General features: G+C 45.2%; 1 protein-coding gene across 1 annotated transcript; it reads left to right on the forward strand.

Annotated features, from left to right (window-relative positions):
- Positions 1 to 603: 603 nt before the first annotated feature.
- On the forward strand, positions 604 to 24,270 carry AAAS (aladin WD repeat nucleoporin). Its single transcript, XM_066616085.1, has 17 exons — positions 604 to 685; positions 2,713 to 2,839; positions 3,597 to 3,724; positions 7,696 to 7,808; positions 9,179 to 9,270; positions 9,544 to 9,590; positions 10,058 to 10,156; positions 10,870 to 11,013; positions 11,597 to 11,717; positions 12,642 to 12,766; positions 12,945 to 13,005; positions 13,610 to 13,700; positions 14,524 to 14,617; positions 16,236 to 16,303; positions 18,172 to 18,253; positions 22,277 to 22,361; positions 23,833 to 24,270. The coding sequence occupies exons 2-17, from the start codon at positions 2,717 to 2,719 to the stop codon at positions 23,974 to 23,976; spliced, it is 1,617 nt and encodes a 538-aa protein (XP_066472182.1). The 5' UTR covers positions 604 to 685; positions 2,713 to 2,716; the 3' UTR covers positions 23,977 to 24,270.
- The last annotated feature ends 1,174 nt before the right edge of the window (positions 24,271 to 25,444 follow it).

Raw genomic sequence — 25,444 nt, forward strand, 5'->3', positions numbered from 1 at the left:
GCAATCCTAGGCTGCAATCCTTCCCACACTTCCCCAGGAGTAAGTCCCATTTAGTATCATTGTTCAAAGCATATACATAGTAGCCTGTTATATACATACCCCAATCCTAGCCACACTTTCCTAGGAGTAAGCCCTATTGACTCCAATGGGACTTACTTCTGAGTAGACCTGTATAGGATTGGGCTGTAAAAGTGCAGGTCTGTCACATTTCCCCAAATGCAGTCACATCCCATGGCAGCATCAAGTCCAATACATATTAAAAATAAAATATTGAAATGAATGGGGACCCACCTGAAATGGGGTCACGACCCACAGTTTGAGAAACACTTGATCTACGGTAGAATCTACAGCACTGTGTATGAACCTCTTCAATTGAAATGGGGTCTCTTCCCCTTTAAGAAATCACCTCACTCCAAAGCAGAGGAACGTTCGCATTATGCCCGAGCACCGCTAGGAGGCGCTCCATGGCCGACAGGACGCTCTCGCGTTCTTGGAGTGCGAGTTGAGGCTGCGCGTCGTGGTCAGTCAAGGCGTTCGCGTATTGGAGCGTTTTGGTCCCCGTCGGCGTCCGTCGTCGCTCTGTGAACGGTGCCCGGGAAAAGCCAAAGTTGAACGAAACGAGTTGTGCTTCTCCACCGCTGGAGCAGAGGCTGCTGAGCCACTGGCGGGAGGGGCGCGACGGGGGGTGAGTGAGGAGGAAGAGGGGGGAGATGTTGGCCTGAGTCATGGCAGTGGGCCGGCTGGGCTGTGGAGGCGAGCTGCCTTTGGCTGCAGTCCTCTCCGCACTTACCTAGGAGTAAGCCCCATTGACTCTAATGGGACTTACTTCTGAGTAGACAGGCAATAGGGTTGGGCTCTCAGGCTGCAACCCTGTCCACACTTATCTGGGAGTAAGCCCCATTGACTGTAAAGGGACTTACTTCTGAGTAGACTTGGGCTCTGAGGCTGCAGTCCTGTCCACACTTACCTGGAAGTAAGGCCCATTGACTCTAATGGGACTGACTTCTGAGTAGACATGCATAGAGTGGGCTCTGACTCTTCCCTGCCACCCAGCTTTTCTCAGCTCCCTTTAGGGGAGCTACCAAGAGGGTTTTGTTTTATTCTGACATTTTGGCCCCCCCTTCCCTTCCCAGAGGGGGAGGCCCGATGCTGCCTGAAAATGCTTACTCACAAGTAACCCTGAAGAGTTCTGTGAGAACTTACAACCCAATCCTATGCATGCCTACTCAGAAGCAAGTCTCATTCTAGTCAATGGAGCTTCCTCCCAGGAAAGGGTGCATAGGTTGGCAACCTCAGTCCTAAGTCACTTACAGCGCAATCCTTTGCATCACTCTTGAAAGCAAGCCCCACAGAGTTGAATGGGCTTTCTCCTGGGCAAGCATGTATAGGATTGCAGCCTCACTTCTCAAAGGCCTACAAGAACTTTCTTTTTAAGTTGCCAAGGATGTCTGAACTAATTTAGGATACATGGGGGGTGCTGAATCCCAAAATGGCATTGGTTTTGCCATATTCTAGTTCTGGGGGTAGGGCATAGCCACCTTATATGCTGATTCAAGCAGCTTCCTCATGAGGAAGCCAACACCATGGATTCTTCACAAGGAAGCTGCTTGAATCAGCATATATTGCAACTGTGCCTTATCCCCAGAACTAGAGCCAGTCGGGCACAACCAATGCCATTTTTTGATCCAGCACCCCAAATATACCCAGCAATAGGCCTAACTTTTAAGACAACAAAATGGCTTGTATAATCAGTGAGGTGCCTTACTCCTGAGGAAGTGCACAGAACATAATATGCTGCCAGCAATCTGGATTTATGTAACAAAAGGATTTGTTGGCTGCTCAGCTTTTCTTTGTTGGAACCTATTTTTAATGAATGAATTTTCTCTTGGGGATTAAACTTTTGTTTTTCAATTTTAAATAGAGAAGTTTATCAGCCCTCTCTTGTTTCTGAAATGTCAAAAGCTGGTCTTGCTCTGGTCAGCCCATTGGCAATGGCATCAGGCACAAGTCTGAATTAATCCCATACCCCTGAGGAGATCAGTACTGTTATGTTTTAGTAAAAAGGCACTTGAATCTCACTGACTGTTGCAAGGGGATACTCAGGGATGCTGATGCTGAAATTGTTAGGGTATCTCCTGACAAACAAGAGTCTTGTAATATATGTGCATACAGTAGTCTGCAGCACCTCCTGCTAGAAAAACCTGAAAACAAGATATTTGCATCTCACACACATGCTCACACTCACACAAAAGAGAGGGTTCAAAATGGACCACGAAATGACTAAGAGCCCAATCCTTTACATATGTACCCCGAAGTAAGTTCCATTATTGTCAATGGTGCTTATTCCCAGTAAAGTGTGGATAGGATTGTTACCTAAGGCATGTGCTGACTGCTCTGAAAACTGACATTTGGTAGGCACCTCATCCAGAACATATAGATTACTTTAAAAGAAAAATATAACTGCATAATGTGCAAAAAGTGTCCCAAACAGTCAGAATGTGGGACATAGAAGTGTACTTAACAAAGGTCAGCATTCATTGTAGTGTGATCCAAAAATCACTCATGGGATGGAATTTTGGGGAATCCTGGTATGTCTCCTGTATCCCCATTGCTTCTATTATGATGACTAGCAGTGATGGTAGAGCTTTGCATGCAGCTTCCATGTTCTGCTGAATACAAACTCTTCCTTCCTCCCCCTTCTGAATCCCTCAGGAGAATGTGTTCCTTAGCCCTCTTCCCACCTCCACCTCCTCCCGGAGACATCACTCTCTACGAATTTAACAATGCACTGGTTTCTGGGCACAGCTATGACAAGGTCCCACTTCCTTTCAAAGGACAGGTAAGTGACAGCTTTCATCCACAGGAAGCCTTCAAGGGCCCCACTCCTGCTGCCAGCAGCTAGCCTTTTGACATTCCACTTTTTACTTGGCAGTATTTTCAGGGCAACTGTAAGGAAATCAGAGAATGAACTTGGTGGGCAGCAGGCCGGAGGGGGCAGTTGGCATAGGAAAACTCCCCCCACCTTAATGCTCAAAGTGAGCTTTTCAGTTGGTGTCATGCGTAGGCCAGCTCTGTGCTAATCTATACATATTGTGCCTTAAAAATATGTGTCAAAGTTCCACACCAAGAAAGCCTGAGCGCTGCCATTTTTATATAACATGTAAATTTTATCCTATGCTTCCTTTTCATAATTTCTTCTATTTCTGCCAGGCATGGGAAATGATAAAGAGCTATGCAGAGCATAAAATTCCATGCCTTTAATAAGAGAAATCCTGCTCAGCCCCATCTCTAGCTTTTAACATTTCATCACATGTTACCCATGGACTCTCAACCCCATATTTGCAGCCTGAAGAGCTAAAGATTTGCTCCTTTAAAATAAAAGGGAGGGGGAGTGATATCTTCCATATTCTGAATTTACCACCTCTATACCCAGTACTTCTTGCGAAATATTACATGGACCCTTATTCGTGTGCTATCTCAGAACCAAAACATTGAGATGCCCTTTGCTTCCGGTGATTGTATGCCTCCCAGTTGGTTTGCTTTCCCAGTTTTAGTTGAAGCTTTTCACAAATTGGATTTCTGGATGTTTTCTACAGCTGGAGGATCTGCCTGTCTTGACCATCCCAAAAGAAACTCTGAAAGCGCACAGCCGGCTGGAGCACTGCACCAAGCCTGCTTTCATTCATCACCGTGAGTCACTCTGGAAGAGGTGTATTAATGCCTGGTGAGTCTGGACTAAACTGAACATGACAGTGGCAAGTCTGTATTTAAACATAAGTTTGCCTCAGTTACATAGGCAAAGGAAGGTGGGTCTGTGGGACTCTCTTCCTTTCTGCTTATTTTCCAAGATCCCTTCTGCAAACATTTTCTCTGCACTAAAGTCACTTCCAGTATCAGAGGTTAGCTAAGGACAAAGGCACTTATTGGATGGCAGTCTGCAGGGAGCAAATGTATAGTCACTAGGACTCAGCTACTCTACTTCAGCATATTCCTGCATGTGCTTATTTAGAAATAAGCCTTTTTTTACATTCAGTGAGGCTTAAGAGCAAGTATATAGCCTTAGTCCCTGCCCTTGTGTTGCATCTTCACATGAGGTCAGAGGCAATTCCTTCAATGGGAAGGGGGGCACTTAAACCCAGTGCAATTATGGTGATAATCCCTCCTCCTCTCCTGAGATGACAAGCTGCACCTGCTGAAATTCCTTCTTTTATACAATTAGTTAAAGTTCCAGGATCCATAAAGTTGAAAGTTCGCCCATCCCTGGCCTAGACTCTAGGTCAGGGGTGTCCACAGTTTTTGTCAGGAGGGCCACATTGTCTCTCAGACACTGTGTCGGGGCCAGGGAAAAAAAGAATTAATTTACATTTAAAATTTGAATAAATTTACATAAGTTTACATAAATGAATATATTAAAGAGGAACTTATATGAATGAATGAAGGTCTTGCAATAGCTCAAGGCCTATAAAAGGCCTTGCACAAAGCAAGGCTGGCCTGTCCTTTGCTGCCACTACTGCATCACAGACATGAAACAACAAGCAGTGGAGGGAGCCCTCATCCCACAGCTCACGTGAGAGGTCAAACAGTCTCCCTCAAGCTGAGAGCAACTGCATTGGGCCAGTGTGGGCTCCAACAAATCTCCAGAGGGCCAAAGGCTCATTGGAGTCTGGGGGCTCCCTGAGGGCCGCATTGAGAGACCTTGAGGGCCACAAGTGGCCCCATGGCCAGGGTTTGGGCACCCCTGCTCTAGGTTCATAAGAGAACCTATGCCCACTTTAAGCTAATTAGCTCCCCTTTGTTTCCCAACATGGCCTTAGTTCTGCACCGCTGGACCCCACCACCAAGGTAGCTCACCTGTTCAACCTGCAAAGGTTCTCCTTGCTCCCCTCTCCTGCCAGCAGCTTCTCCAGCCACCACAGCAACACCTTGGTCCTCAGTAGGTCTTGGGCATGGCAGCCATACACCAGTCTCCAGCAGTCTGTTCCAGTAGCCTCCAGCAGTCCTCATAAGAACATAAGAACATAAGAACAGCCCCACTGGATCAGGCCATAGGCCCATCTAGTCCAGCTTCCTGTATCTCACAGCGGCCCACCAAATGCCCCAGGGAGCACACCAGATAACAAGAGACCTCATCCTGGTGCTCTCCCCTACATCTGGCATTCTGACTTAACCCATTCCTAAAATCAGGAGGTTGCGCATACACATCATGGCTTGTACCCCATAATGGATTTTTCCTCCAGAAACTCGTCCAATCCCCTTTTAAAGGCGTCTAGGCTAGACGCCAGCACCACATCCTGTGGCAAGGAGTTCCACAGACCGACCACGCGCTGAGTAAAGAAATATTTTCTTTTGTCTGTCCTAACCCGCCCAACACTCAATTTTAGTGGATGTCCCCTGGTTCTGGTATTATGTGAGAGTGTAAAGAGCATCTCCCTATCCACTCTGTCCATCCCCTGCATAATTTTGTATGTCTCAATCATGTCCCCCCTCAAGCGTCTCTTTTCTAGGCTGAAGAGGCCCAAACGCCGTAGCCTTTCCTCATAAGGAAGGTGCCCCAGCCCCGTAATCATCTTAGTCGCTCTCTTTTGCACCTTTTCCATTTCCACTATGTCTTTTTTGAGATGCGGCGACCAGAACTGGACACAATACTCCAGGTGTGGCCTTACCATAGATTTGTACAACGGCATTATAATACTAGCTGTTTTGTTCTCAATACCCTTCCTAATGATCCCAAGCATAGAATTGGCCTTCTTCACTGCCGCCGCACATTGGGTCGACACTTTCATCGACCTGTCCACCACCACCCCAAGATCTCTCTCCTGATCTGTCACAGACAGCTCAGAACCCATCAGCCTATATCTAAAGTTTTGATTTTTTGCCCCAATGTGCATGACTTTACACTTACTGACATTGAAGCGCATCTGCCATTTTGCTGCCCATTCTGCCAGTCTGGAGAGATCCTTCTGGAGCTCCTCACAATCACTTCTGGTCTTTACCACTCGGAAAAGTTTGGTGTCGTCTGCAAACTTAGCCACTTCACTGCTCAACCCTGTCTCCAGGTCATTTATGAAGAGGTTGAAAAGCACCGGTCCCAGGACAGATCCTTGGGGCACACCGCTTTTCACCTCTCTCCATTGTGAAAATTGCCCATTGACACCCACTCTCTGCTTCCTGGCCTCCAACCAGTTCTCAATCCACGAGAGGACCTGTCCTCTAATTCCCTGACTGTGGAGTTTTTTCAGTAGCCTTTGGTGAGGGACCGTGTCAAACGCCTTCTGAAAGTCCAGATATATAATGTCCACGGGTTCTCCCGCATCCACATGCCTGTTGACCTTTTCAAAGAATTCTATAAGGTTTGTGAGGCAAGACTTACCCTTACAGAAGCCATGCTGACTCTCCCTCAGCAAGGCCTGTTCGTCTATGTGTTTTAAGATCCTATCTTTGATGAGGCATTCCACCATCTTACCCGGTATAGATCCATTCACCCATCTGTCAGTCAGTCCATTGGTCAGTCAGCAGGTCCAGTATCAGCTAGTCCGTCAAGTCAGTCCTCTCTCTCCTCTAAGCTCCTTCCTTCTACACTCAAACCCTTTTCCTTCCTCCAGGTGCTTCTTTTACCCCTGAGGATCTTGTTGCCTCCAAATGACTGCAGCTGTGCAGCACACCTACTGCAATCTAAGGCCCTGGTGTTTAAGCCCATGCTTCCCAGACCTGTCACAGAAGGGGGGCACTGTATAACTTGTGCATTTCTATTACAGAGTAGCAAATGGAACTGTGAACCCCTGTCAGGGGAGAAAGCTGTGGTTGGGAGGAAGGTTCTGTGATCCTCATCTGCATCCCACTTAAAACAAGCCTCACCTCACTCATTCTGTGTGATTGGGGCAGAGCTGTGTTTGGTCTAGTAGTCCAACTTTATAGAAAGGAAATGGGTGATTGGTGGTTGCCCCTTCTATTTGATATATTTTAACTGATGGCTTTGTACCCATCTGAAACATCTCTGACAGCAGGCAGTGCAATTCCCAGAAGAGTTGTCTGTGATGCTAGATATGGACTCTATTCTACACTTCAGTCTGGGTGCAGGGTAGGGAGTAATGTAAACCAAATCCATAGATATTGTGCATATGTCCCACTCCATTCCTTTAGCTGATGCAGCTTAGGTTAGCCTTGCACCTCTATTTAAGTAATGGTCACCCACACTGTTCCCCCCCCCAACTCTTTGCTGCTGTAATATGGCACTAGCTGGATATGTCATAACATTAACCGTCTTTCCCCTCCCCCATGTTTCTGGCATTAATCTCAGGGGAAGGAAGAGAAAGAAAGGGATAGGTGGCAACTGTGTCTGAGGTTCTCTCTGTTGGCATGAAAGATGAACTGGGATACTGAAGCATGGTGCTATCTTCTTCCAGCCCAGGAAACAGCACAGCTTGGGATGGTGGGTGGTGGGGGTTAGGCTGGTACAGTTTTCCAGTGCTGCTTCCTGCGAGTAGGCAACTGTATGCTGTTTGTCCAAATGATTTTGCTTGTAAGACTTACCTGTAAGTAGTTCCAAGAGCATCCTTTTGGTGAAACAAAGGGGAATTGTGGTTAAGTGCCTTGTGGTGGGGCTTATCCTAACTACTGGTGAATATGGATGCATAAAATATGTGTAGCCCTTCCTTTTTGTCATGTGAGAGATTTCATAGGTTGTTCTGCCCCTAGGCGTGACATTGGAGTAGCTGGAGTGCTGGAAGAGCTTGCAAATGCAGAGGAGGATGGTGACTCAAATCAGGGGATGAATGATCAGTCTTGGATGGAATCTGCCAAGGAACTAGGTACCATAGCTTTGGTCATAGTGAGACATCTTGGATCTTAGCTTCTCAAACTTTTCATTGCACAAAGGCCTCCTATTTATGTTGCAGAGCTGTTGCGCTTGCTGTTTTCGGAGGACATTTCAGCCCTGTTCTGGGGCATTGCACTTCTTCAGCCCATGATTCAAATTTCCTGCTGTGCCTGCCCCAACACAGGCAAAGTGAAGCAGCTATACTGCTTACCTTGGTACTATTTGTAACCTGTTTTCCCCAGCAATCCCATGCTACTGTTCAGCAAGGTAGCTCTGCTGGCAAGGCTCCCAGTATTTGAGAATCCACACAGTTGTAAACAGAATTGCTGCACTCTTGTTGTGTGCGGAGACTCTTGTAAGAGTAGCCAAGCATAAAGAAGTGCTCCTGTCACTAAGAGGTGCCCAAGCTGATCTTACAAACACTTACTTATAAGTAAATCCCTGTGAGTTCATTGGTTTGTAGCCATTATGAGATACATATGTTAGAGCCTCGCTATAGATACTCAATCTCTGCTCGCTACAACTACTATAAAGCTTCACATACAGAATTGAGCCAAAAAATTTGTGAAATAAGACTTGACTGGGTAAATTTGTGGCCTGCCTTGCATCTACCCTGATGCCTTTTCAATGCCAAAACCTCTTTATTTGCCCAGACTTTTAAAAACCACATCAACTGAATTTGACTTTGATTTTATTATGCTCCATTGCTGCATATTGTTATATGATTTCTGCATTTTTAATTACATTGGTGTATTTAGCTTTGCACTTTTTATCTTTAATTGCCTTGGAAGCATGTTGCTGAAACGCAGGATATGCACTTTTAAATAAATAAAGTATGGTACCATGTACCAGTCCCTGAGGATGGAACTAGATGTTATAAAAGACATGGGCTGTCACTGAGAATGGCATCCCTATGTTGAGTTCTCTCCCACAGCTTCTGTAACACATAGCAGAGTTTTATCTCCTGGAGTTGCCATCTGTTTGGGCAGGGAAATTTGCAGTGTGATGACTCCAATCATTGCTGTTAATCAGTGTTCACATATGTTACAGAGGTTGGAGCGGAAGAACTGAGCACATGGATGCTATTTTTGGTGGCAGCCCAGCATCTTTCATAATGTCCAGTTCTGTCTTTATCTGCGTCCTAGTCTGTGGCCTGAGTTTCAACAGATACATACATTGGCGTTATGCTAGGAGATTATGAGGTGCTCATTTGATTTTTCTTGAAAAGCATGGGTGATGTGTGTGGGTAAATGGATAGCACATACTGCAGAATCTATCAGTCTGGTGCAGAACTTCGTTTGGAAAACTTTTTTTTCTTTCAAGTAAAGTGGTATGTTCAGCCTGTTCTCTCCTCTGTTGCAGCTCTCCGATGGATGAAAACAGGATCCTGCTGTACAATAGCCTTCTGTCGTTGGGTCTCTTCTCTCCACAGCTCCCTTTTTCCTCATTTGTCGGTGAGATTTGTGCAAAGAGAAGGACAAGAGTGGTTGGTAGCAGGAGGGTGTCACAAGTGGGAGTGGGACTCTGGCAGCTAAGCACTAATTCCAATTATTTGTTTTTTAACAGAGGAAATCTTTTCCTCCTCAGTCAAACATTGCGCTCACAACATATCCCTTGGGCTGAATTCACTACATAGCTTAGTTCAGCTCCAGTTTTAAGCCTAGGTCAGACCATGAGTGACTACCACTGAAGCACTGTTTCTTTTTCTGTCTACCTTTTGTCCAAAGCTGGAAAGTGAAGACATGATAGCAAAATTCTCCCAGGCTGTAGATTGGTAAGTCCCGTATGTGTGCATCTTGGAATGTGTGTAGCATTCTGTTTAGTTGCCCTATTGCTGTAGGATCTCAACCCTCAGTTTGGGCAGTACAGACATAAACTGCTCACTCTTGAGTAGCCCCTACAGGAATTCTTAATTTTTAATTATAGACTTAATTTGATTACTTGGGGCTATTAACTTTGAATAACTATCACTCATTTGTTCTGTGTTCAGTTAGGTGTTTCACTTACAGACATGCATTGAAATATTGGGGGGTTGGGAATCACCCTTTTACCATTGTTCAGTCATCTGGAATAGGAATACCAGCTGGTTACAGTGTGTTCAGGAGTGGCTAATTTTGTATTGAGTTTTCTCAAATGTGTCGCCTTGGCCCCACCCACTCCTCTTTGCCTAGCTTTTGTCTTTTAGCTGCCATTTAACTTTTTTGCAAAATATGATGAGCTAAGAATCTCTGGTTCTTCCAGGACTGGCTGCTCTATCCGAGCGTTTGCTTGGCATCCCCATACCAGCAAATTTGCAGTGGCCTTGCTAGATGACTCCATCCGTGTTTACAATGCTAACAGGTAAGGGGCGTGGTTTCCTGGTGTCGCCCTGAGCTGAGAAGCTTCTGTTAGAGATATGGAAAGGCTAGGCTTAGCTCTGTGTTCACAGTTAACTTTGAACAAGCAGGGATTTTGGTAGCTTCAGTTCTCTGGCAGATGTGTAAAATTCTGTTGTCTAAGGGCCCAATCCTATCCAATTTTCCAGTGCCGTTGCAACCATGCCAATGAGGCATGTGCTGCATCCTGTGGTGGGAAGACAGTCACAGGGGTCTCCTCAAGTTATGGGAACATTTGTTCCTTTACATTGGGGTTGCATTGTGGCTGCACCAGTGCTGGAAAGTTAGATCGGATTGGGCCCTTAATAAGTCTTGTTAAGTCAAGAAAAATAAATGGATTATTAAAAAAAAAATTAATTGGTTAGGAAAGTACAGTCCTTGTGTGGAATGATAGGACCAGGTAGGTGGGGAGGGACGGTCAACCGGAGGGAGAAGCAGCCATGTTTTAAGTTCTCAGGGAAGGTACTCTCTAACAGGTGAGTTGTTAGAGCTCTTGCATAACTCATATGTAGTTTTGCTTTTTATTTTCCTAGAAAATAAAAAATTCCCCTGTGGCCCACCATTATGTTTTAAATTAACAAAAAAACCCTGCACATGCCCGATCTCGTCTGATCTTATTGGGAAGATTTCTGCCTGTGTGTCTTCAGTGACAGCCTCTATCCTGCTTCTCTTCTCTAGTGCCACAGTCCCAATCCTGAAACATCGCTTGCAGAGGAGTGTGGCATCAATGGCATGGAAGCCACTGTGCGCATCAATCCTCGCCGTCGCTTGTCGCAGCTGTGTGCTGGTTTGGCATCTGGACCCCACTTCCCTGTCCACCAGGTAACCAGCCAGTTGTTACAGGACCACGTGCAATTTATTCAGTGGCAGTGGCCCACAATGGGCAGCAGATGCAGTTGTTTATTGTCGCAACTTGATGTTTAAGGAAACCGATCAGATTTTGAATGCTTGAGCTTGTGAGAGACTTTCTTTAAAGGATATCCTTTGGTTCTTGTCTGTTCCCAGTTCTCCCAATCCTACCTCTCCAATCTCAATCTCTTTCCTCCTCAAAGGCCTACCGTATCCCCATGCTCTTGAATGTACATTTTGTATAACTTTTTCAGCTTTCATCCAGCCGGCAGGGGAGAGAAGCAGTCCTGCAGTCAATTCCAACCCCTAGGAGTGCTGTTCAATCAACTCTAGGTCCTGATATTTCACCAGACACTGAATTTTTTGTCTATTTCTGTAGACACAAGTTCTAGAAACCTGTTTGTATTGGATGAAAGTTGGCATTCTCAGAGTGGTGAATTCTGCACAGAGGAATAGCTGCAGTTTTGGGTGTGTGGAACAATGGTATCTTGTTTCAGAGTTTACATTCCTCCTGTTCTTAGAGACAGTATTTTTCTTCCGTCTTTTGTCCCTGCAGGCCTTCATCAGGCTGTGCCCAGGTGCTCAGCCACCCTGGTCATAGCCCTGTCACCAGTCTGGCTTGGGCACCCAGTGGAGGGTTGCTCCTGTCAGCATCACCTGTTGATACTACCATGCTTGTGAGTATTGATTGCAGAGCTGTTCTGACCTATTTCAAGTTACAAACAGGTTTCAAGTTATGAACAGGTTTCCTAACCTCTCTATAAGTAGAGGATTTAGGGCGCAATCCTAACCAACTTTTGCTCTACTGAGGTAAGGGCAATGCAACTCTGAGGTAAGGGGCAAAAAGTGTTGAGGAGGCCTCTGTGACTGTCCCCCACCTGCAGGATGCAGCATATGCCCCACTGGCACAGTTATGCCAGTGCTGGAAAGTTGGTTAGGACTGTGCCCTTATCCCTCACCTCCCTCCCACAGCCTTGTGAAGTAGGTTAGGCTGAAAAATGTTCTAGTTCCAGTGAGCATCATGGTTGAATGAGGAGTGAAATCCAGTTTTCTTTCCACTGTACAACACTGGGCACAATCCTAACCCACTTTCCAGCACCAACATAAGTGCAATGCAACTCCAAGGGAAGGGAACAAACTTTGCCTTACCTTGAGGAGGCCTCCATGACTCTCCCCTAACTGCAGGATGCAGCACATGTTCCACTGCCACAGCTATGCCAGTGCTGGAAAGTGGGTTAGGATTGCGCTCACTGTCTCTTAAAGGGAGCTGTGCGCAGAGGGGGTGACATTAAGCTGTGGGCAGAGGGGGTGACATTAAGGCCTCTGATCTCCTGGTGTCTTTGTTGGCATATCCCCTTTGCTAAAGGATCAGGTAAGTCGGAATGAAGTGGTAGCTTTAACAACTGCAGACCTTTAGAGTGCATTTGGAGACATGTTTTGATATGTGGCAATGTTTTGATACAGGGGCCTCAGGCAGGTCTTGCACCAGTCTGAAAGCAGTGGATGTGCAGTTTCCTCTTTGGTTGTTGAAGAAGATACTGGAAAGGCACCCGTGGTTTCCTTCTGAACCCAATTTCTCTTTTTGGCCTTGTGGTTATTAGGTGTGGGATGTATCCACGGAGAACTGTATTGAGTTGCAGTGGTTTGGAGGAGGTGGGGTCACCTACCTAGCTTGGTCCCCTGATGGCAGCAAAGTACTGGCAGCCACACCTTCAGCAGTCTTTAGGTGAGTAGAGAGGGCCTAGTTGCCTGCAGTGCTGGATTGACCCTCACTGACTCCTTTAGCACAAGGCCATCATGGAAGAGTTATAGTGGAAAATCCTTAACAGCCAACACTGCTACCCCAGATGTTGTTCCACAAAATTATCTTATTTCTTTCTACCATTTGTGCTTTTTTTTGGCAGGGTCTGGGAGGTGCAAATGTGGACTTGTGAGAAGTGGCCAACCATCAAAGGGCCCTGTCAGGTATGCTGGGAAGCAGCATGGAATAGGCTTTTTGGAGCAATGGGAAGTGGGCTGGAACCATGTGTCGGCTGAAGCAAAAACAGCTGGAAAATCAGACTGTCTCATATTTCCACTGCCTTCTGATTAGGTGTGTCTGCAGCCTACTATAACCTAGTCGCACACACCACAGGGCGGGTTAAATTGATTGATCTTGGTCATCCTTGGAAGAATTGATGGTGATTACTTGCATATTCGGGGAGGGGGGAAGAATTGAGGCTGAGAAGGCTTGTGATTTCCTCAGGCTTGCTCAGTGAGTCTGTGACTTAGCTTGTATTTGAACAGAAGTCCTTCAGGCATAAGACCATCCATTTTTATACTGCTGAACCACATTGTTTTCTCCCTACATCTAGCACCTCATTCATCCTGGTCTCATTGTACCAGACTCCTGCCCTGTCTTCCATACATACATGTCAGTCTCATCCCCACCCCCATCCCAGGCTCATGTCTGAATCTCAGTCTTGGCAGGACACATTTGCAGAATGTGGTTTTTTTGTACCTTGGAAGGGATTGTGTTTAACATTAGACTTAAAAATGCCCCTGTAATCTTTTGTTTTTCCACTCCCAGACTGGTTGCTGGAGTCCTGATGGCAGTCGTTTGCTTTTCACAGTTCAGGGGGAGTCTGTGATATATTCCTTGTCTTTCTTGGAGTACAGTGGTGAGTGTAAGAGGCGTGACTCCCTGAGCATGTGAGAAGAGAGCGAAACCTCTCCTCCTCTATATTTCACTTTGCTCCATTATGTAAAGCAGGAGATCAAAGTGGCAGATGAGTTCTGCTCTCCTCCCCTATGCACTCCTTTTCATATACAGCTCACGACACAAACCTGCTTTATGCGTGAACAGGCTCCTGGATCACATAACTGTGCCCCATTATGTCTACTTTTCAGAGAGCCTTGCCCAAGGGCCCTCCAAAACCTTGAAGCCAGCATTGCTCTCCCATATTTTATTATTAGGTAAGGGGCCAGAGAACCTGAACATGGGGAGTAGACTTGGTGACTTTCTGGTCTCTTGAAGCCTTCTTTAAAATTCTTTGTTTTACTTTCTGACCATGTTTGTATCTCACCATTCCTCCAAGGAGCTTAGGCCAGCATGTGCGTCATGTTTTATCCTTGTAACAACCACGTAAGATGTGTGAGGCTGAGGGAAAATTGGTTCTTGGTCGGTTATCCAGTGAGCTTTGTGGCTGAGCTGGGACTTGAGGCATTATCTCCTCAGATTCTTTCTTGCAGTTGTCAAGTTCTCCCTACCAAGCACTTAACACAAATAGGTTCCTCTTCCCTTTTGGTCAAAGGTCTCCTTGGTTTTTGTATCCTGGCCTCGTTCCATTGCTAATCATCGGTTTGTACTGTCACTTTCTGTGATTAAAAGCTTTCTTCTGTCTATATTCACATTCCCCTCCTTTTGCCCTCCCAGTTCCTTCTACTATTGGCTTGTTTCCCTTATTAACTTCGTAATGGTCCTTCCACTATCATGTATTTCAGGTGAGCAGCAGGGACAAGTTGGTGGATCAAAAACAGCTTCCATCGTAGCAGATCTGTCAGAGACCACCTTTGAGACTCTGTATGGAGAAGAGAGGTAAGAGAAAGCAGTCGGCAAAGCTGTTGGGATGTCATTTCAGTGAAGCACAAGTGGGGTATTGAGTGTTAGGCACCTGAAAGCCCAATCTTGAGCTCGGCGCTCCGGCTTTCAACCGGAGCGCGCTATCACAAACTATCATAAGGCACTATCGTAAGGCATGTCTGCAAGGCTTACTGCCAGGCAAGCACCTGTGCTAGCCCAGCGCTGGCCTGGCTGGCACTGGGCTAGTGCTGGGCTGGCGCCCGTCCTCCGCTGCTTGGTGGTCTCATGGACCACCGAGCTGCAGCACGGTAATTGGGGGTGGGGAGGAGGTGTGGCGGGGAGGCGGGAGGAGGAGAAAGGTGAGAGGCATGCCAGGGGGAGGGAGGGAGGCGGGTCCCGTGGAGCAGAGCTCCACCGGATGCAACGCGTTTGTGTGCAGCTCAGTGCTCTACACAAATGCCTTTACCTTACCGCCGACCTTTTGGTCGGTGGTAAAGTGAGTAGCCACATTGCCCTTACCTAGGCGCTTAGGTGCTGCCTGCGGCAGGCTGAGGCACACAGGATGCAGCGATGGTCGGTGGTAAAGTGAGTAGCCACATTGCCCTTACTTAGGCGCTGAGACGCTGCCTGCGGCAGGCTGAGGCACACAGGATGCAGCAAAAGCCGTTCTTGGCGTCAGGCAGCTCAGGACTGGGCTGTAAATCATGATTGTGAAGGCGTCAACATTTGTTTATTTTTTTGTTAAGAAAGTCAGAATTCTACCCCTTAAGACTGCAAGCATAGTTGTGATAACATGGGTTGTGGTTGGTAGGGCTGAATTCTATCCAACTTTCTACTGCCAATGCAGCCATGCCAATGGGGCAGTCAAGGTGACAAAGCATTTGTTCTTTTACCCTGGGGTTGCATCAGCGCTAGAAAGTTGGATTGGATTAGGCCCTTAGTGAATGTGAAGCTTGGGTGGGTTGTCAGTCTTCCTGACCAGGATTTCCAGTGTTCAGAAAGCTATTGTCTCTTCACATTATAAGCAGAAACTGATGAGATACTCTTTTCTTTTTTTAGAGAGAGAACACTTTTTGGAGCAAGTGATTACTTGTTAGAGGCTCTTCATGTGAATATTTATTACTTTAAAATGTCCACACAGGTGGTTGTTTTGCATCACTGTGTTTCTGCCTATCACACGAAGGAGCAAAACGTTATGTGCAGTGTCAAAACCTCAGACCCTGATTACTAGTATCATACTTAGTTTTTCTGTGATATGTAAGATTTTTGCCAGGCATTGCCCTTATGCTTTCCTGCCTCTCTGTGCAGTCTTAAGGGCTAGAAACTTGTTAATGAGAAGTTTACAGGATGTTAAATTCTGTACCTATTACTGAAATATGAATAAGGGTTTGTTTTAAGCATTTTTTAGATGTCTCGCTTTTTAGATATATAATCCTTAATCTAAGCAGTGTTTTTATATTATGATATTCCTGCCATGGTATATGTTTCCAGAGGGGTCATCTGTTTCCCATTCCAGGTGCCCCTTCTGCTCTTCTCTTGTGGCTGCATTTTGAGCAGAGGTCTTTCTGGTTCACCTTAAATGATTCTCTAATGCCCTGCATTAGCTCTCACACAGAGTGTCCTTGTGTTCCAGGATTGGCGGGGAAGTGCATTCCATGGTTTGGGACCCAAGCGGTGAACGGCTTGCAGTTGTTATCAAAGGTACAGTCTTGCATCTTTAAAACTATGACAGGACTGGTGGCGATGGATGGGTCTGTATGAGTATAGCTCATAATTTAGCATTCTGAGAACCCCACCCTTAAATTAGAAAAGAAAAAGTTGTCTTCTAATGTCTAGAAGACCTGATGACTGGAGTGCTAAGTTGAGTGAGCAGCTCTTGGTGAAATCTTGGAAGCCAGAGAGGAGATCAAGAACAGAGACTTTGGTTCTGTCCCATTTCCAGCAAGATGAATTATGCAAAATGAGACGAATTTTGCTCAGCTTTTAATTTTATGCTCTGGCTGCAAAGTTCACTCTTTCTTGATGCAACATGCAATTATTTTCAGTGCAGAATGCGGATATTTTAAGCACAGCTGTGTAAGTGGGGTTAAACAAAGCATCGTGGTGAGCGTTTTTCTTATGGTTCCTTCTCTCTGCACAGCCCCCAATTTTAGGGCCTATCTCATTTCATTTCTTGTATTCATACTATTCAAACCCCACATCATATCAGTGTGCATTTTTCTGTGCTTTTCCTTTGAAATGCCCACAAGCAGCAACTGGCAGAGCATCAAGCCATCGCTAGTGTGCATTTGAAAAGAGGGTAAACCTGAAAAAAAATACACACCTCACTTGACAAGGGTCATGGATGCATTGTGTGGAAGAGTATGTATCCCTACTTCAAAAAGTGAAATGAGAACTGGCCCTTTGTTTCACCCTATTCTATTAGGAGATGGCAAGCACACCATGCATGAGCTTCCGAGCATTGTGGTGCTTAAAATAACTCTTCTCTAATCTGCATTTCAAAGCCTTCTGTGGCACTCTTTATAGCGGGGACTTCAGACTGAGAGGTTGAGCCTGCAGTGTTGTTGGTTAAAATTTCTAAAACGGGACTCCCAATCGGGCAGTTCTTCTCTAAACACTGAGCCTTTGAGAGAGCATGAGAGTGACTGATGGGCTAAGGCTGTGAGGCTGGGAAAAAATGCTGTGTAATACTGGGAGGTGGGGGTTGAGAGAATTCAGATAGTGCTGCATTTGCCTTCCTCTCTCCAAATAATTACATCTGATGGTGCTTTCTGTGGCTGTGCTGTGCTGTCGCCCCCCCCCCACTCCGCACACACTGTAGTTCCTTTCCATTTATTTCAAATTGGAAGGAATTAAGAGGTTGAGTTCATCCCTGTCAACATATGGCAGGACTGTCTGTCCAGCTGAGCGCTTTCCCTGCTCCCAGCTCAGACCGAGTCATGCTATAATCAAAGAGCAAATGTTGCTGTACTGTATCCTGTCCTATCCCAAAAGCTCACGATAAATATGAAACCCAAAAACATAGAAGGGAAATCTATTGCTATAAAAATGAGCACTATATTACTGTATTTGATCATATGAGCCATCAATTAATCTAGTAAATTTTTAATCACAGATTGAAATGTCTTCTCTCTCTTCCCACAATTAATGGGGTGTGTGTGTACACAGACAAGACGCAAGGACTCCAATATTCTTAGGACTTTACCACTTTGCAAGTACACCAGCTTCTTCCCCTTTGATAAGGGTCTCCTATTTGATAAGAATATTTTTCTTCTAACTACTCGTAGTTTGCCCTTTGAGGTGAAACCACTATGGTTATTGTTCTGGTGTGCGAGCCTCTGTTTTTAGCAACGTGCATTTCTGGGGATGCCAAAAATAGTCTCTGTGGGATCAGGATGAAGTTGGATAAATGCATTAAGAATGCCTTGCCATTTATATTCAGATGCCTGTGCCCCATCTGGGCAGGAAGAATTGACCCCTCTTTTTCTTTGGGCTTCTTTCTTTTCTGCCCTCAGTCTCTCTCAATGTGCATCATTCCACTTCCTCATTTTTAGTTCTTGCTTTGGCAGGAAACTGTGATACCCCCATCTGCAGGACCATCATTGCTGTGTTTCGGACCCGCAACAGCCCTGTGTTTGAGCTCCTCCCGTGGTATGTATTGATGCATTTGGGTTGATGGGTTGCCCTTAAACTGGAAATGGATGTCTTTCTCATCCTGGTACTCTAGGTGATGTGTTGCACTTAGCAGTGTGTTGAATTTGAATGGGGAAACCTTTTGTTCAGTTTCATCCAGCTACAGAGTCAGCAATGACTTGCTTAGGATTGTTTTGCCTGAGACACACTTACTAGGCAGAGGTATTATTTCTGACCCTTATTGGCCATCATATGTGAATAATGGCCTTTTGTGTTGATGTGTGTGGTTTTTTGGCTCTGCTTTTCTCATTCCTGTCTTCAGCTGCTGCATTAATATGTATGTTTATGTCCACCTCTAATATACTGTTTTTAATATGTATCTCTAAATGCTGCTGCTTTTTATTGATGAATCTCTTTCGTTACTGTTGCTATATTTGTTGCTATTTGTTTTTATTATTTTGGTTTTAGAAATGTTTGATTTTCTCCTATAGTAGCTGTCTTGGATATTCACTTTGTGAAAGAAATTTGGGATATAAATAAATGCAAATTTATTTTCCTCTTGCCTATACGTGATATGGGAAGCTCTAGTTGGCTACAGGTGTGCAGATATATGTACATGTATGTATATATATGGGACGTGAATGTAGCTTACTATTATTTATTTATTCGATTTGCATTCCACCTTTCTCCCCAAAGGGCACCCAAGGCAGCTATGTGAAAAGCGATATGTGTGCTGGTGATATAAGTCATGTGCCCAGTTGCCTTTAGTTGATCACATGAGGGTTTTGTGAAGGTAAATCCAGTAAGAATTGCAAAGCACTTCTTTGCTCTGATAATGCAATAGATGGGGCAGTCTGTATGTGGCACTTAAAAAGAAAAAAAACAACATTTTATGCCATGCATCTCAGATTCTGTACCAAAGACCCCTGTATTTTTTGGGCAGTATAAATTATGTAAATTATAACCACTTGAATGTATTTTGCATAATTGGAAGGAGAAGCAAAGCAGCTCTGACCACTAACAATCTGGTTCAACCCTTTTCCCCCACCCCTCCTGAGATTTTACCAGGCTTTTAAGCTTATCTGCTAGTCAGAATGCTCTATATACAGGTCCAGCCTATTTATACACGGATTTCTTATACACGGATTTGACTCAACACGAATGGCCCTTGCAAATGAGAAAGAATGTGCTGATCCCTGGAGAAGGGGAAAATGCATCCCTTTAAAATCAGTTTTAAAAACTGAACAGTCCATTAACAACAGTCCTCTGAGTGGCCCACTTGGAAGCAGGCTGTGCAGCATGGCCTCTTCCAGTTTGAAGAGACACTTGGCCAACAGTCTGAGGCAAAGAGGCAAAGAAGGAAGGCCCATAGCCAGGGAGACAGACCAGGGACAGACTGCACTTGCTCCTGGTGTGGAAGGGATTGTCACTCCCGAATTGGCCTTTTCAGCCACACTAGACGCTGTTCCAGAACCACCTTTCAGAGCGCGATACCATAGTCTTTCGAGACTGAAGGTTGCCAACAACCAACATAATGAGATAGAGAGAGAGGGCAGCAGGCTAACAATCCATCAGTCCTTCTCTCTCCTTCCGACCCCTCCTTTCCCCCAGCAGGTGAAAGAAAAGTGATCATTTTGCATTGGTGAAGGGAGGGGCTGAGTGAAGTGCTGATGGATTGTCTTATCTTACAGTCAGAAGGTCAGCAAGGCTGTTTTTCAATCACTGGAGCAAAGAAACTTTGTTTTTTAAATTGATTTGCTATAGTGTGTTTTTTTTTTTAATCCACATGAGTGCTTGGAACCCATGCGAATAATTAGTCTCAGCCTGAATAATTTTTGAGATTTCATGCTTATAAACCTTCAGCTAGTGTCACAAATCAGTGGTAGAGAACAAGCCTTAAATACAGAGTGTTCCACATGCAGTCCTAAGCATTGTCAGTTAAAGGGCCTTGCTAGCAAAGCTAGGAAAGAGTTTGAGAAATCATCTACTAGCCAAAAGAGACAATTCTGTCGCCCAGTGGCCTGAATTGTTAAGGGAAGCAAAGGGCTAGCTAATTGAGGCACAGTGCCTTGTGGTTGGCGACTCCCTACTTTACACTTGCTGGGCAAACTGGGGCAAAGGGATAGTTGAGTAGCTGCCATCATCTAAAGTCTGGGAGTCCAGACAAGTTTTTCCATGGCAACCACTTGTCTTTCTCCCAGGTGAACAAGAAGTCCCCACATCCGGGGGATTTCCCTTAAAAAGGCAACAGTAAACAGCAAGTGTGGACAGTTGGAGAGCCATAGTGGTCTCCTGTCTTTCCTGAATACATGTGGACCAAGCTGAAGAATCGGTAAAAATATAAGAAGTTTATTAACTATAGTTTCATTTAGGGAACAATCCTAACCATCTTTCCAACACTGACAAAGATGTGCCAATATGTGCATTTCATTGTGCAGCAGGGAGGCAGTCAAGGGGGCCTCCTCAAGGTAATGTCATGTTTGTTACCTTACCTTGGGGCTGCATTGCGGCTAGGTCAGTGCTGGAAAGTTGGTTAGGACTGCACCCATAATCATTTAAAACAGATACAGTAAACTGATGGAGATCGCTTCAATTATATGCTTGAGATTTGCTTGCAACATCTCAAAATCACTTCATATAGCATCTAAAACACTTGTAAAACCATATCAAAATCAATACCTGCCACAATAAAAATAGCAGCAGTAAATTAACCCCAGATCAAGTTCCTTTTCAAAAAACCGGGTCTAAAAAGAAGACTGAAGAGGAGGTCCTGATTTGGGAATGTCCCCATCTTCCACCCTGAAATAGGTTTGGAACCCTTATGCAAATTGACAATTTGGGGGGGAAAGGGTGATGCACATATAAATAGTCTTTGTCATTTTGATTCTTGGGAGTTATTGATTATTGGTTTAAATTTTAGATTTTCATTCTGCCCCATCCCACTTGAGGTGGTGATGCAGCTGAATTGATAATCTTAGTTTAAGTGTAGCAATCTTAACAGTCCCTACATTATTATTTTACTTACTTGCCTCCTAGTGTTTCTCCTAGTGTTACAATTCCCACAGCTAATTGTAAACTGTATTACACCATCAGCATACAGGGCATTGTTCTCTATAGAGTAAGCAGAAAGGCCCTAGGATCCTCCCTGAAAGGTTAGAATCCTTGGAAAAGTGGGATCAGAATGTTTTAATTAAATCAACAAAATCTACATAGGATATTAAGGAGGGAGAGAGGAGAGTAATGAGGAAAGATTGTGAACCTATATCAGGGGTGTCCAAACTTTTTGGCAAGAGGGCCACATTATCTCTCTCACACTGTGCAGGGGGTGGGGGGGAATTAATTTACATTTCAAATTTGAATAAATTTACATAAATGAATATATTAGAGATGGAACTTACATGAAAGAATAAAGATCTTGCAATAGCTCAAGGCCTATAAAAGGCCTAGCACAAAGCAAGGCCAGCCTTTCTTTTGTGGCCGCTGCTGCATCACAAATGTGAAACAGCAAGCAGTGGAGGGAACCCTTGTCCCACAGCTCATGCAAGAGGTCAAACAGTTGGCCATCATGCTGAGAGCAGTTGCATCAGGCCAGTGAGGGCTCCAGCAAGTCTCTGGAGGGCCAGAGGCTCATTGGAGACCGGGGGTTCCCTGAGAGCTGGATTGGATGTCCTTGAGGGCTGCAAGTGGCCCCAGAGCCAGGGTTTGGGCACCCCTGCCCTATACGATTGCATTTGGTTTTGGTGGGGATACAAACGAGGGGTATTACAAATGAAGGGGTAAAGTCAAAGGCTTCGTGAGCTGTGAAGGAAGTGGGAGAGGTAGCATCATTTTTTTTTAGGACCAACTAAACTGAACATATTGCAGTGTTCTGAAAGGGTGTTCCAGGCATAAAGAAGGCAGCATGGGGGAAGCTGTTTAAGAAACCTCTTCCTGTGAGTGATGAAATGGGAACCCAGCCCAGATTAATTACTAGCACCATTACAGCAGCCCCACCACTTGCAATAATGATCTGTGTCTTTATTCTCTTCTACCTTCGTTCAGTGGTTTTTTACAGGGTGAAGACGATGCACAACCACAGTTGCTTGCTTTCCACCCTTGCTTCAAGAAGGGAGCTCTTCTTACGGTGGTGAGTCCAGGCTCCAACTGCTGAAGATTTGGTGGCAGAAGCAATCTGGGCGGGTCTGCTTGGCAGGTCCTTTTCTCAGGCCACACTATGGTCTGTATTACACAGTGTGTGTATATACCAGTGATTATCAACCTTTTTCATCTCACAGCACACTGACAAGGCATTAAAATTGTCAAGGCACACCATCAGGTTTTTGACAATTGACAAGGCACACTATGCTGCCAGTGGAGGCTCACATCCTCCATTGGCCCTACGAATAAATGACCTTCCCCCAAATTCCTGTGGCACACCTGTGGACCACTCATGGCACACCAGTGTGCCACGGCACAGTGGTTGAAAATGGCTGGTATATACACTATGCCCCGAGTCTGCCCCAGACTGGGCACAGAATTCAGCAGCCAGAGAATCTCAAGTGCTGGTATTGTTGATGTTGTGCTTTAAATGAAGCTTCTAGCTCTCAAGGCACAGTTTGCCAAACTTCTGATAGCCAAGTTGTGACTTTTCTCAGAATTAAAAATAGAAGAAGCATTATGTTGCTGATCTGGGCATACAGACATTAGGTGGCCACTGACATTTCCGAAGAGAGGTCAGGAGTGTGGGGCTCCTTGCAGCTATCAGGAGCAGTTTACATTGTGAAAAGGGCACAGCAGGGAATCTTCATAATTTTTCAGCTGGCAAAATTTAGCTTTTCTTTGCACAGAATTCTTAATGTGGGATATACATTGTCCCTCCCTTGCAGTAGGAGCTGGACAGAATGGTGTATGATGATCAACCCCACTCTGTGGTCTCATCCTGTGAGTTCCCAGTGGCATGCCGGAATCTGCCTATTGAGGAGGCTGGCTGTTGGCTAGTGGTGACTCTCTGTTTATAAGAACATAAGAACAGCCCCACTGGATCAGGCCATAGGCCCATCTAGTCCAGCTTCCTGTATCTCACAGCAGCCCACCAAATGCCCCAAGGAGCACACCAGATAAAAAGAGACCTGCATCCTGGTGTCCTCCCTTGCATCTGGCATTCTGACATAACCCATTTCTAAAATCAGGAGGTTGCGCATACACATCATGGCTTGTACCCCGTAATGGATTTTTCCTCCAGAAACTTGTCCAATCCCCTTTTAAAGGCGGTCCAGGCCAGTCGCCATCACCACCTCCTGTGCCAAAGAGTTCCACAGACCAACCACACGCTGAGTAAAGAAATATTTTCCTTTGTCTCTTCTACCTCTCCCAACACTCAATTTTAGTGGATGTCCCCTGGTTCTGGTGTTATGTGAGAGTGTAAAGAGCATCTCCCTATCCACTCTGTCCATCCCCTGCATAATTTTGTATGTCTCAATCATGTCCCCCCTCAGGCGTCTCTTTTCTAGGCTAAAGAGGCCCAAACACCGTAGCCTTTCCTCATATGGAAGGTGCCCCAGCCCCGTAATCATCTTAGTCATAATGCATTTATACTGCATTTTTTTTCTCTTTTTCAGTGCTGGTCAACTGGAAGGGTCAGCCACATCCCCTTCTTCTTTGTGAGTGCCCAGTTTCCTTCTTTCAGCTCTGGCCAAAGTCCCCTGGCACCTATGAGCAGTAGAAGCAGCACCCGGGAGCAGCCATTATTCTCGGAGCTCTGAGACTCACCCTGTAGGTCTTGCCTCAAGCCTGCTTGAGGCTCCTGTCCATCTGCAGCTGCTTTGAGTCACTTGAGTCAACCCTGCTTTGAGTCACTGGGGATGTTGGACTTACTGGAAAGGTGGCTTCTGTTCAAGTCTGACTTTGGAAGTGCATCTTCTTTCTGGCAGGTGCCAGTGGGCATGGATATTCTTACTCTGTAGAATATCCACAGGTAGTCTCTGGAGCCTGAAAAATTACCACCTTCTTACTTGACGTGGACAATTTTGTATTTGAGGCAGAAAATAAAAATGTCCTGTGCTCTTAAAAAGTGTTCCCTGCAAGCTCCTTGCTTCTTATTACTTCTAAAGCAAACCAGTCTCAAACTTCACGTGATCAGGATTCAGAGGTTATCATTTTTGGGAAGTTATTCAGAGTATACAACTGAACTGCACAAATACTTGACTGACTTGTGGATTTTCCTTCCCAGAGCCACCTTTGTTTACATTATTTTGTATGCTGGGGTGAAAAAGGGAATTTAAGTAGGATTTCTGACCTTTCTGTTAATTTGAAAGTAATAATTGAGGCTAAATAAAGATCACATTTTCTTGTCGCTCCAGAAAAGAGGAGCGGGTGGGAAGATTGTATGCAGCCTTTCCTCTCCCAATAGGGTTGGTGCTCAGGGTAGCTGGCAATTCATATAAAATCAATAATCTTAATTAGACAAAAGTAATTAAACAATCAAAACAATGGCAAGCAGCTAAGAAATCATAAGGCAGCAGAGAGAACATAGCAGTAATCAATAAACACCCAAAGCTAAGTGAATCTTCAGGGGCTGGCAGTGAAGAGGACAATCTGATCTCTTAATGACAGGAGTCTTGCCTAACTAACCAAACTCCCAACCGAATCTGACAGTAAGACGCTTTGCTGATGCCTAGTCTGGCCTTGAAAAACAACTTCATGGAGGACAGGTGTTTCAACAGTGACTTGCCATGGTAATGAAATGGAACCTCTCTGAATTCAAGATACTGGGAACAACCAATAGGAGAGGACCCTGTTACCCTTCCTATTTGCAGGATTCCTGGGGACACTAGATGGCTACTGTTGGAACAGAATACTGGACTAGACAAGAGGTACCTTTGATCCACTCTAGTAGGTTTCATATGGTCACTGTTGCAGCCTGAAGATACAGGAGTTGGCTGATAAGTCCCAGAGGACCTTGGCCTTTTGCTGCAATTCTTGTTATCTGAATATCACAGGTGGCTGTATTTGGTCTATTAGAAAATGTTTCAAAAGTCACAGAAGGGCAATATCTTTGTTAGGACCAACAGATATTCTTCAGACTGGATGTCTGGACAAGGGGCAAGAGAATAGACTAGGCAGACACAATGTCAAAGCCCTAAAGCCTGTAACAGTCTTAAGATGGTGTGCAGCATGTGTTTAGGTATAAGACCTCCTGTGTCCACTTACAGCAAGTGTGCATAGGAGCGC

This window comes from Tiliqua scincoides, chromosome 2 (assembly GCF_035046505.1).
Source record: "Tiliqua scincoides isolate rTilSci1 chromosome 2, rTilSci1.hap2, whole genome shotgun sequence".
In the NCBI taxonomy this organism is placed as follows: domain Eukaryota; kingdom Metazoa; phylum Chordata; class Lepidosauria; order Squamata; family Scincidae; genus Tiliqua; species Tiliqua scincoides.